Source organism: Python bivittatus, unplaced genomic scaffold (assembly GCF_059951505.1).
Source record: "Python bivittatus isolate LINGU-HERP-01145 unplaced genomic scaffold, Pbiv_v1 ctg000190_np1212, whole genome shotgun sequence".
NCBI classification, from domain to species: domain Eukaryota; kingdom Metazoa; phylum Chordata; class Lepidosauria; order Squamata; family Pythonidae; genus Python; species Python bivittatus.
The window spans coordinates 11,326,259-11,338,925 of record NW_028277042.1 but is presented as its reverse complement, the minus strand read 5'-3'; the positions used below and the strand labels follow the sequence as shown (position 1 = coordinate 11,338,925).

Below are 12,667 nucleotides of genomic sequence, written 5' to 3'. Positions count from 1 at the left end.
ACAATCACTGTTACCCCTATCTTAAAAAGAATCTTTCAAAGCAAGCAAGGACTGAACCTGCAACTGACTCTCATGCATGTAGAGAATGTGTTATGCTCCACAAGGTAGGGGAGGCCTGGGGACAAGCACACTGAGGTTGCAAATGTCATGCTCTGGGCACGACGGCGCCTTCTTTTGCAAAGCCACCATGCCAGCAGTTCGCATTCATATTAGATTGTCCCCTGCCTGCCTTCTCCAAATGTTCTGCAAGGAGACAGCTAGGCATTTCTAGCACACTGCTCTTGGAGAAATCAGGGCTGCTTTGAAAGCCTTGACATTCAAATAGGATTACTCTGCAAAAATGAAGGCAGTCTCTTTGCCATGAGAAGAAAATCACTGGCGTGTTACAAGTTAAAAAACAAAACAAAACAATTTACCTGAAAGTAAACTGGCGAAGTTAATCCCTATCATTCCCTCTAACCCTGCGATGCTGGCTTTCAAGGTTTACATCCAGGCGATTACAATAATTTTCTCTTGCTCTAGGAACTCAAATTGCACTCCAGAGTTCTCATGCGAAAGTCAAAGACTTGGCTTGAATAGATAACTTTTTATTGCAGGGATTAAAGAGCCCTTGTAACTACAAAGACCAGCTTCTGTAGCGTCTATGAATCTAGCCGCTTGTGTATGGGTGTCCCCCAAGCTTGCTTTGTTGTTTTTTTCGGGGTAGGCGAGCACACATTTAAACCAACCCCAACTTCTATTCATTCTCTAAGAATGCAGCCATGGCCTGTGTCGAGCTCAGAGGTAATGGTGGTAAAGCTGATGCTTCAGCTGGTGCTTTGCAGGTTGGCTTCCTGCTACTTCATTGATACTGTAAATTTATGGGATAAGAACAGGATAGGCTTTAATGAAGATGCTTGGGAATACACTGAGATGGTCCTGGTCATCATGTTGACCATCCCTGCTCTGTAGACTAAGTATATTCACCCCCTCTTTGGAGTTACTTCCTTTCTATCTTCCCATTTCTCCCTTTTGAGGTCAATAAAATGTTGGCTCACATTTGTTTTGCTAGCGTTGAAAATAACCTCATTCTTTTTATAGCATACATATGAAACCCTGGAGGGCTGGTGAGGGAAGCCCCTGGGTGTGGATGGAAAGACAGCTCAAGACTCGCACTCCCATTTCTCAAAAATGTCTTTAGTCTGCTGTTCTCTCACAGAAAGTTTAGCTCATCTCCCCCTCTCCCCCTTAAAAAAATCCCTGGGTGATTCATGCCAGACTTTGATTAAATCAGGATTTATGACTCATTTGACTTAGTAGAAACTGCACCAGGTTTTCCAAAGGGTTGCGTTTGAGAATTTGGAGTCGTCTATTCAAGCTGCTAAGCTTGGAATGAACAAAGAAGCAGGCTAAATATAAATCAAATCTAATCAGCTTTCCTCTTCCTTCTGTGAATGTGGTGCCAGCCTTTGGGAAGTTTTCCCCGTTGCCCTCTGAGATTTATTTAGGATGCTTTGAAACCCTGAGCTAATTCTCAAATCAGCGGATGCAGTCTTGGTATAGACAGTACCACTTCAACCTTCAATTGAAGAAAAGGTCATAGTTTGGATCCTCTCGTAGGTGGGTTCTTTAGTATGGATGTTTTTTGTTGATTTACTTGCCTAGGCTCATATTCCATTGCTAACAAGCCAGTAGGAACATCTAGGAAAATTATTCTTTGTCTCCTTGCTGGCCTTGATTGTCTCTCGCAGTTCATGTTGCTCTCTAAAAATCTGTCTCCTTCATAATTGTCCCTATAAATCTCTAAGCAAATTATTCCTTAGGCAAACTGACAGTTACAGGTAGAACTTAGGTTCGCTTTTTGCATTAAACCATGGTTTGCTTAACCATGCAGTTGGCTGGGTGGTCACATGACAGCAAACCATAAATCATTATTTACAAGCCATGGATTCATGTAAGATGTTAGGTGAAAGCTAAAGGAACTCCACTGTGGTTAGCTTCAATGTGTTTGTCGAGTTCTAAATATGCTTTAATTTTATTCCTTTTCAGTTAAATATTCATGGTGATTATGCAATGTTAAATACAACAAACAAGTTTTTAAAAAAAAAAAAAAGAAGATAGAGGCAGCAGGTAAAATGTTTTGACACCAAAGGTGTGGGTTTTTAAAATTTGCTTTATGTTTTCACAGTTTGTCCCCAAATTGCTTGGGTGTTATTCTCCAGTTCAGCCTGGAGTAGCAATTAATTTATGGGCTGATTGTCAGCAAACATAGATAGCTTGCTGGTTTGACTACATTCATCTGAAGATGTGCTGCTTCTTGCACCTTCTGAAGTTTTGTTTGTACATTTTTTGGAACATTTTTTGAGTGTGTGTGTGTGCAGGCTTTAGGGTTTGCGTTGACTTAATTAAAAAGGGCTTTCAAACCTGACAAAACACAAGTTGAAGCTAAGAGGTTGCAGAAAGAGTGGAGCAAGTTGGAACCTTTTTCAGCAGAAGAAAGTCTACATGAGTATCTCCACTGGTTGTAAGAGAGAAGCAAATGAGAAGCCAGAACCATTGTTCAGCTAGCAGCTCAAATGGGGAAAACATCTGTGCCCATCCAACAACCTTCATGTAGTTAGCTTCTTGGGATAGGCTCCATAGTGCTGAGTTTCTGGCCATCACTCCTACCTAAGCTTTCCTCTAGAAGCAGTGCTGATCTGCCTCTCTCTTGAAAGAGGACCATGTCTAGTAGAACTCGTAACATCAAACTGACTTATACTGGGAAGGGTGGAGATGGGAGATTTTTTTTTATTCCTGATTAATTCCAAAAAGAGCACAGGGGGGAGAGATCATGTTTCTCAACACCCCCCCCCGTTTGCATCTCTACATTGTTCAGTATAATACCTAGACCAGATCCTTTTATCATGATGAAGACGTGCATCTCTGTTTTCTATCCTTTTTTATTTATTTGACCCTAGTTGTAGCCTGATGGATTTTAGATTGTGAACCACAGAGCACAAGGGAAAACCTCCCGCAAAGACAATAAAAGCAAATATAAATTAAACAGTTCCTAGGATGGATAAGGACAGCCAACTGGGCCCTAAAGTATATGGGCATGATGTAGTTTTTAACCTGCTTCTGAAATGTAAGATGGGATGGAACTGAATGTGTTCCTGAAGGCTTCTTGCCAAGCCATGCTCCATGTACTTTTCAAGGGAAGAGGGATTCTCAACAGGGTCTTTCCAGATGTTTGGACCAGACAGCCAAACTGAATTTTGACAAGCCATCCTGGTATCTGCTCTGTATGGGGGTTTAAAGGTAATCAGTGCAGCAACTTGAAAATTGGAGTTACTATACAGTGGCAAGGTTTTCCCACCAACTGCTGCTAGCTGTAGTTTCCAAGCCATTTCCAAAGGCAGCCCCATGTAGAGTGCCCTGCATGGTCTACAGGGGTGATGGTCAGGGTATGAGTTGCTGTTGCTAAGGTATCCTGGTACAAGTAGGTTTGCAACTAGCATTTTCTTAACTTTAACAAGAACATGGAGAAACCATAGTGGTCCAAAGAATCAACTCCACTCCTCTGTAACTTATTCTTAGCGTAAGCTATAGTACCAGGTGCTTTACTCACCTACCTCTTAGTCAGCCTGCAAGGAGCACCTCCTGGCCTTCCCCGCCTCTACTGTTGACAGTACCAGTTGCTGATTATCTATGAAATGCTAGGAATGTATGAGTGGAGCCCAGCCCTGGATGGAAAGCACCAGGAGGCCTCCTGCTTGCCAAACAGTATGTACATTCAGAAATTGGAAAGTTTCTTTCCCCACTAAATTTGAAGTCCTCAGTAAAGGTGGTGCACCCCTAGAACCTCACCTTCTTGAGATTGTGGTTCTACATCCTAGTGGCTCCAAGGATCTTACAAATATTTTCAACGTTAACTTTGTTCTCCAGGTAGGCCTTTGGAATTTACAGTTACTTCCTTGTACTTTCACAGCCTTGGTAACTACGCTTGGCCCATAATGATTGTGTGTAAGAAGGCTAGTTCCTCCACTTGCTGTCTGCTCTGCCTTTAACACTAGGCAACCTTCCACTGCCCAGAGCAGAACCAGCTGATGGGATTATACAGACTTTGTAATTACAGCCATTACTCTTTTATTCTAGCTTGTAGCTTCTAAAGACCAGTTAGAGTCAGTGGAAAAATTGGGGTGGGGGTGGGGAGGAACGGGGTGGAGAATCAAGGCACAACTCATTCGGTGATCTCATTAAAAGACCCTGGTGGAAAGCCAACTGCCAGCCCTTGCTTGGGATTGCTGTTCCTTCATACTTGTTTAATTGGGCCACTGTTGCATTTGTGAGTCAACACGGCTTCACTCTTGGTTACAGCCCTGATAACTAAGAACGAGGCAGTGTTGGCTTACAAATTCTGTAGTGCCTTGTGCTCTGTGGGCAGAGGGAGCCTAGCATGCTCCATCTGCCCATGCTGGTGGTCTCTCTGCTCGACTGGCATGACATGGCTGAGATCTTTGTTGAAAAAGTGTATTGGCTGTATACTGGTTAACTTGGCCTGGATGTTGTTCAACTCTATGGGGCTTTGGGGGTAAGTAGGAAGAATGCAGTTCTTCTGTATAGATTGCTGTTCCTTCATTTACCTGTGGTATCAGCCAGGAAGCTGTTACTCAGGTGTCAAGGCTCTGGACCATAAGTTGACCTTGGTGTTGGTTGTGCATCATTTGCTCTGTGGTCTGTTTCCTTTTCCCTCCCATCAGTCAGTATAAAGAAAATCAGAACTAGATTCAGAACGATTTGATATAATCCATCTTTTGGGCAGGCCACTTGTTTTTGATTGATTGATACTATTGATGCGCTTGTTTTAAAAGCATTGGAAACTTCTCCGTTCCATGGTTTTCCACTCTAGACTGGAAGAAACACTGACTTTCATCTTCAGTTGTTCCCTTTCCAAATTATCATTCTTTTGAAAGCATGGGTGCCTTTTCCTGAATTAATGGACTTTGCCTTCTTTCTAACTTTGGAATAGAAAATACTTTGTGATTTGTCCTTTGCAGAACACCTTCTCTTCTGATGTAGTGTCCAATAAGGATGTCAATATATAACTAAATTGGCTGTTTCCCCCCCACTTTTTTGTCTCTGCCATTAAGAACCAGCCAAATCAAAATAAATAAATGAAAAGGAAGGACAAGTCAAACAAAAAAGTGATCTCAACGGAAGCAAAGCAAAATAAAAATATTCAGTAGAGACACTTGATTTGTTGGCTAGATAGTAAAATAATTGATACGAAAAGCACCAGTACTTAGTTGAAACAATTATAGTTCAAGTAAACATCTCAATAGATACATGTACAAAATATATAAATAAATCTTACTGTCTATAATTATACTAGATTTACAGGTTATACTTGATAGGAGTCTGTGGCAATGTTATTTCCTGTTGCGTCTTTGGTGTATTTTAGTCTATATCTAAAACTTACATCATCACCATTATTATGGTTGAAGCTAGCTTGGCACTATGTGATGCTCTCTTTTATTTTTCTGTTCAGTTCATGGCGCTGTGCAAGTATGTTCTCACTTGGACTGCTTTGCCCACGGCTGAATCTGTGTTGTGGTTCTGTGAGCATGCAAAGCCAGTGGATACAGAATCCGGCCTTTTTAACTTCTGGTAACTTTCTGTCTTAGAATCTAGAGTAGAAGCTGAAAGGATGCCTCGTGCTTGGAGGTGAAAAAGCTGGTACCTTTGCATACTAGAGTACGACCAAGCATTGAAATTGATAATCCAGAACATCAAATAAGCCAGTTATGGACTGCTGTTACACCACCTTTTACCTTTGTCCATCTGTTCCTTGCTCTCTGCTTGTTGGTCCTACCCTGCAGATAGTTCTGGAAGAGGCTGAACTCTTCCAGATGAGAAATAATGATTATAAATATTGATGGAAAAATGATAGGGTGCTTTTGACCCCTTCATCATTACTGACTCATCTTCATCCCTGTTGAACCTAAGTTTACTAGACACAGCATGGAGTGTCTGAGGATATGTCTGTATAGCTGGTTGGGGCGTCTTCTCCAGAGTTCTGCTGAATTGTTCATAGCATGCCTATTGCTCCCTTGTTCCAGGGAGAGATTCCTCCTCCTTCCTGCCTGGTTTTTGACCCTTGGATTAGGTACCAACTCTTGATTATTTGTGTGGATATTGGAAAGGATGCCCTGGCCTGTGAGTGAGCATCTGCCATGCTTTCACATCCTTGAAAGAGGGAGGAGGTCTTAGAGAAAGTGTAGTGCTTCTGAACCATGGAGGACAACAAATGTATCTGGTCACCCATCTAACTCTGGGCAGTGAACAAAATGTAACCATGTAATACTCAATCACAATCAATTAAAAAAAAAGTTAAGGCCCCTATAACAAAAATCCCCTTGCCAATGTGGCAAGCACACACATGCCAGGGCTCCATTAACAACCTGGTCCCGGTGCTTGTTGAGCCTATGACCTATAATAAAAAATAAAGACCCATAGAAGACCTGCCAGAGATGTGGGATGTCAGGGTCAAAGTTGACCTGGGTTTAATCCCCCTTGCAAGTTCACCCCTCTTGCAAGTTCACCAAATATCATTAGTAACCTACTATGCTAGATTGATATAGATGGGGAGAGAGGCAAACCATGAAGTGATACCCTTTTTAAGTTTAAAAAGGAGCAGAAATGTAGTATATTTCCCAAAGAGCCTCCCTCTCAAAGGGCCTTTTCTCGTGGTGGTGGTGGTGGTGGTGGTGGTGATTTCTGCCCTTTCCTTTCCTCTTCCTCTCATCTGTTCGTACCTTACAATGGGGAAGTTCAATGGGCATATAGAACTACCGGGAGGGGGAGAATTAGAGCTATTCCATTCCATTTGGGGCATCCCATATTGTTCAGGAAAGCTCCCCTAAATGTCCAAAGAGAAGGTAACATAGGTGATTGAAATAGAATGGAAGAAGAATGGGGAATTTCCCTTCCTTCAGTAACTTCTCTTAAGATTTGAGCCCTAGAGGTTGAGTTCACACAACAAACTGAGCTCTAATGAAACTTTCTTAGCTTTAGCATGCAGTGGGAACCCAGCCACTGTGGTTTGCAAGCTATGATTTATGACGTAGCTTGAGATAAGAGCCAAGACAGTCATGGCTTAGTCCACAACCTGTGGTTAAATAAACCAATGTGCTGTGTAAACCTAGTGCAGTATTCCTCAATCTTAGCAACCTGAAGATGTGTGGACTTCAATTCCCAGAATTCCCCATGCTGGCTGGGGAATTCTGAGAGTTGAAGTCCACACATCTTCAAGTTGCCAAGGTTGAGAAACACTGACCTAGTGAGTATCATCAGAACTGAGATTGAAAACACTGACATTGGAAAGATTAGGAATGCTGGCCCCAAAGAGTGTGTTATACATCAGAAAATTATTTATTAAATCAACCCATACATTACTGTTTGTTGTTGTTTAGTTAAGTTGTGTCCGACTCTTCGTGACCCCATGAACCAATATTGTCCATGGGGTTTTCTTGGCAAGGATCCTGGAGTGGGTTGCCATTTCCTTCTCCAGTGGACCACATTTTGTCAGAACTCTCTGTCATGACCTGTCCGTCTTGGGTGGCCCTGCACGGTATAGCTCATGGCTTCACTGAGTTACGCAAGCCCCTTCGCCACGACAAGGCAGTGATCCATGAAGGGGATACATTACTGACCATATCTAAAAAAAACACTCAAAGCATCTAAGAATGGGGAGGTAACAGAACTGCCATTCCTCCTATGAACAGATTTTCCTGATAGAATTTTAGCAAGTGTTCCTTTGGAAAAGCCTAATAATTTTACCAAGTGTTATCACTTATGTAAGAGATTGTAAAAATTCAGGAGTCGTTATATAAACTGTTGTCTGTGAAAAGACTTATCTCCTTGCCAGATCACAGGAAATCTGTTAGAAAGAAAACCAGAAAGTCTCCACTCTAATACACATGGGGACTTACTAGTTCTAAATGGGAAATAGTTCAGTTGCTGGAACTCCTGTACCCCCATCCAGCAAGTCTTGCTAAAGAGAATCATGCTCGGAAAGAATCACTTTGGGTTTTAGGCAGCTGCCAAAAAGCCTGAAGCTGCTTTGCAGCTTTGGGAAAACGTAGTACAGCCACCAACCAAATATCAGTAGATGGAGATGTTTTGAAGCAAACAGGACTTCTGTTCAGGCTGATGCAGAGTTGCCAAGCATTGCCCAACTTGAGATTCCAGAACCTCCCATTGACACAGTTTGGTTAACTCAATTGCAATTATCAATATGGCAGAAAGATTAAATTCTTAAATCCGTAACTGCAGAGTAATCATGTTAACTATACCTAACCTTAATTCAGTGGAACCGGAAATGAAATCAGATTTAATTTTTGTTCTGGCCCCAACTCTGTTTGGGGAAGCATATCACTCGAAAGTCAAGTGCGGTCTTTGCACCGGAAAAAGTTGCACACCCATAAGCTAACTCAACAAGTCTGGCTGGCATGGAACCTTTTCCTTTCGCATCTCTCATGTTTCTTATGCAAGCTTGTACCTCCTACGTGCACTGTGCGTAATCAGTTGTGATTCTTGTTATTTGCCAACTCCTTTCCTTGTTTTCTACCTGCAAACTTACTTTCATAGAGTTTGAATGGCATGATACTTTTGTGGTGGTTGCCCTCTTGTCTTTCTGCATTGGCTGTTTTTGGATTCAGGGATATATATTTAGTTGCACTTTTTTTCTTAGCTCTTACTTTTTATTTTCTGTTTGGGGAGTGAGACGTTCCTGAATAAAATAGATCTTGGGGGGAAGAGGAGAAAAAAAGACCAAAAAAAAAAAGGAGGAAAACAATGGCTGTGTAATTAGGTCAGTTGTTTAAGGCCATTTTAACTTTGGTTTGAGTTCGTTTGGGCTTTTGGCTGGCAAGTGTGTGGTGAAAACTCAACCTGTTCAACCTAGCTACACACAGAAGGTCTCATGTTTTTATTCCTGTCATCTCCAGATAGGACTGGTAAAAAAAACAAATTAATAAAAGCTCCTGCCTGAAACTCTGTGGGAGCAGCTGCACTAGCTAGTCTCTGTGTTTTAATATTAGATTAGGTCAGGGCCTGACTCAATAGGGGGTGGTTTCCTTTAACCGTAAAACTAAAAAAAAAGAAAAGCTTATGCAAGGTGTCACGTCTTATCCAGCCTCAGAAATGGCCAGGAGACTTGACTTTTTGTAAGAAGTGGCCGGAGGTCCATATCACTGCAAAGCCACCAAAACTCTTCTAGCTTGAGGTCAGGCCTTCCTTTAGGGAGAATATGCTTATAGTCAGGACAGAGTGGTGCCTCAGGGGTGGACTTCCTGCCAGGCAACCTCACACACCTTTGCCCCTCATTTTCTCTTTATTGCTAGAAGTGCCCTATCAGACAGGCTCAATACCCCAAGTGGTGTCTTATCTGTAGAGTTTACAACTTCCTCAGAATGCAGTTGACCTGTTCCCATTCTGCAGAAGCTGAGAACGAAAGGGTGGTTAAAGGTAGCTTCCATGGCATTTACGCTTGAGATGGAATTTGAACTGGCTGAGTACCAACGCTACAAATCTGTCCACCTATTTTGTTCCTGTTGACCCATTCTGTGTTGAGGACCAGCCATGTGTTACTTATTTCATTCAATTTAGTCGCCACCCAATTCCAGACCATCTCTGGGCAGTTCACAATATAATAAGCAATAAAAACACAAAACGAAACAAGATGGGATCCGGTCACTCGATACGAAAACAGAGCAAAGCACAAGGGCTCCATCCATCCTAAGCCAAGGCCTGGGAGAAGAACCAGAAGCTATTCCAAGACATGGACCATTTCCAGGGTGTCCAATTCCTTCACTTCCACCAAAGCATCAAAAAACATTCCCTTGATTTAGGGAAGTATCTGATTGTCAGTAAGCCTGGATGCTGAGCTGCTTGGCTTAGTAGTCATAGCAGATCTCAGATTATAAGTCTATTAGCCCCTTGCACAAGTCTCAGAGTCTTCCCCAGTTTTATTTAACCATGACATCAACCTGCTCTGGCATCATCTTTTCTCTGCTGAGTCCCCATGACATGGTCTTCATCTGGCTCCCAGCCCATGACAACCTTATGTCACCTTTAGTTGTATTGGTGTTAAAGGAAGTGTTTTCCCCTTTATTCTGACACACTCTAAGAGCAGCCTCCAGGTGTATAAAATCAGCTAGGCTTTGTCACCCATAATCTTGGAGGGAAGTCTGGTGATTGAAAGTGATGGGGAACAGAGGCAACAAGAGGCAGAAAAGGGATCAACCATGGTGACCGCACACTTCATGCTGATCTGGTTTTCTGCTGACTCAGTTGGGTGGGACACTTCAGCTTCACCATAAGGAAAGGCCTTCTCTCTACATGTTCATGTTTTTGTAATGTTCTGTAATCTTGACACATACGCACCCCCCCCCCCCAAGGAGGTTGTTCTTGGCGAAAGGTTTAAATAAAATTTAACTAAGATTTAAAAATACTTGAGCAGAAAGAGATGCAGCTTTTGAGAGAGGCTGAAGCCATTATGTTTCAGTAAAACAGAAATGAAAGTGTGTTGGGTTTCCTCTTCTCTCCCCCGCCCCACCAGCTACCCTTTTCAGGCAGTTTCAGTTGGCCATCAATGATTAACACAAAGTCATGCGAATGGAAAAGCTGGCAAATGTTGTAATTGATTGGGAAGCTCAGCTAAATATTCCTGGTTTGTTTTGTAGGGAGTCCCTCCCGGTGGAGTTCCACGATGTCCCTCTCGGTACGACCCCAGCGGCGCAGTCTGGTGGTCAGGATCAATAGGAGCCAGTCCTTTGCTGGGGTCAACTCCTCCCAGGACAAATCTTTCAGGTAGGCTCAGCAAAAATGGGTTCAAGCAGCAGAGATATCAGGGAAGCCTCTGATTTCCTGCATGGTTCTCGCTGATGAATTGGAACAAGGAATCCCTGGGGGTAGACGTCAGATATTTGGGATAAAACAGGTGCAGCTGGATAAGAAGACACGCCTGTTCAGTTTTGTCAAAAGGTCTGTTTGCTCTCCCCAAACATTTTTAAGAGCATTTTACAAGCGCCCTTGGCCAATTGCAAAATTCCTCTTCCCCAGAAAGCAAATTATTTTGGGTTTGCTCCTCTGTTTCCCCAAATTAGTCCTGATTTTTCTCCAAGTAACCTTTGATTTTTCTCTGGGCAGGTGGGCATTCTTCCAAGGTCCTGGCATGCCCTCACTCATCATATTTAAGTCCTAGGAGTGCCTGTGAGGCCTGTGTGTACCCCAAAGGGGTTCTTGGAAATCAAGATTCAGTAGGGGTGCTTCCAATTTATTTTATTGAAAAAGATCCATTAAAGGACCAGCTTGATGTGACAGGAAGGAGGAAGCTGGGCACAGGTGAAAGCTGGATCTCAGAGTATGATGATCAATGCCCTTCTTTAATCCAAAGTTAAACCATGGATTTAGCAGCAAATAGATACCACCAGGCCACAATACTTTATGTCTTGTATTATGTACAGGCAGTGCTGGATCAGGGTAGCATGTTGAAATTCATAGAATCAGAATTCCTTTCATTGTTCTCCAATGTATTACACTATTCTACAAATCCATATTTGGATTTCACATTTTTCAGAGCATTGAAGGGCTCCAAAGCAATATCTCAGATTTTTGGAATATCTATGCAGAAGCTGTACCTGTTAGCTTGGCAGCTGTTGCCCTCTCAAATCTGAGAGTGTTGATGTTAAAAATCCCCACTTCTGTCAATTGCTCTAGAAATATCAGTAGAGATTCTAGCTGCTGGAGACACAGTTGGGTTTCTTGGCCTCAAGGGAAGTGAAACGCAGTACTGTACTATAATCTTACAGTTGCTTGTTAAGGATCAGGAGAAACATCTTTTTTTTAAAAAAAAAAAGAAGCAACATGTTTCTAGTCCTCATCATGGCAGAAAATAAACTTTTGTGACACAAAGACATTTCAGTTAAAAGAGATTTAGCAGGACTGTTAGAGGTTTGTTTGTTTGTTTGTTTGTTTATTTATTAAATTTTTCAACCGCCCATCTCCCCCCAGTGGGGGAACTCTGGGTGATTCACAACAAACATTAAAAACATAAAATATATAAATACATTTTTACTAAGTTTGCAGTGGGGACATTTTCTATTGTCCTCATAACAACCATACTTCTATTAGGTTATTTAAATTACTGCTTTCCCCCCTCATCTGTCACCAGCTCTTTTATGAATCTCCAGCTAGGGAATTTACACCAGCTTTGAGCACTTGGAAATCTCCCCATTTTGGGATTATTATGAGTGTATTGAAAAGTAGGTAACAAAAGATATAAATTAAAAAAAAACAAACCCTAGGCAACCTTTGCATCAAACTTCCAATTGGATCTCAAAGTTACTGTATTTAACGACTGATCCACCGTTCTTCAGAAGTCCTTAGTATTTTTGAATGAGCTAAACTTCAAATGTCTTTGGGGCACTGCGTCTGTCCCGTGGCCTTTCACCCATCATCTCTTCCTGCATTGGGGATTCTTTAGAAGTGTATTCCTGGCTGAGAAAGGGCCCAAATTGTGTAACAGAACATCTGCTTTGCTCATAAAAGGGTTCGGGTTCAGTAGCTGTCCTGGCCATGTAGCAAGAGAAGGCAACGTTCATCTTCCTGAAACCACAAAATAGCTGTTGGAGGTCAAGCTGAC

At 42.2% G+C, this 12,667-nt stretch overlaps 1 protein-coding gene across 5 annotated transcripts in view; it reads left to right on the top strand.

The window, feature by feature from the left end:
• The window catches only part of RIPOR1 (RHO family interacting cell polarization regulator 1), a 94,833-nt gene that overhangs the window by 57,887 nt on the left and 24,279 nt on the right, over window positions 1–12,667 (top strand). For all 5 annotated transcript variants that reach the window (XM_088136034.1, XM_088136035.1, XM_088136031.1 and 2 more), the window contains exon 2: window positions 10,707–10,833. In XM_088136034.1, the coding sequence (XP_087992160.1) occupies window positions 10,733–10,833 (101 nt within the window). In that variant the 5' untranslated portion in view covers window positions 10,707–10,732. The remainder of the gene's footprint in view (window positions 1–10,706; window positions 10,834–12,667) is intronic.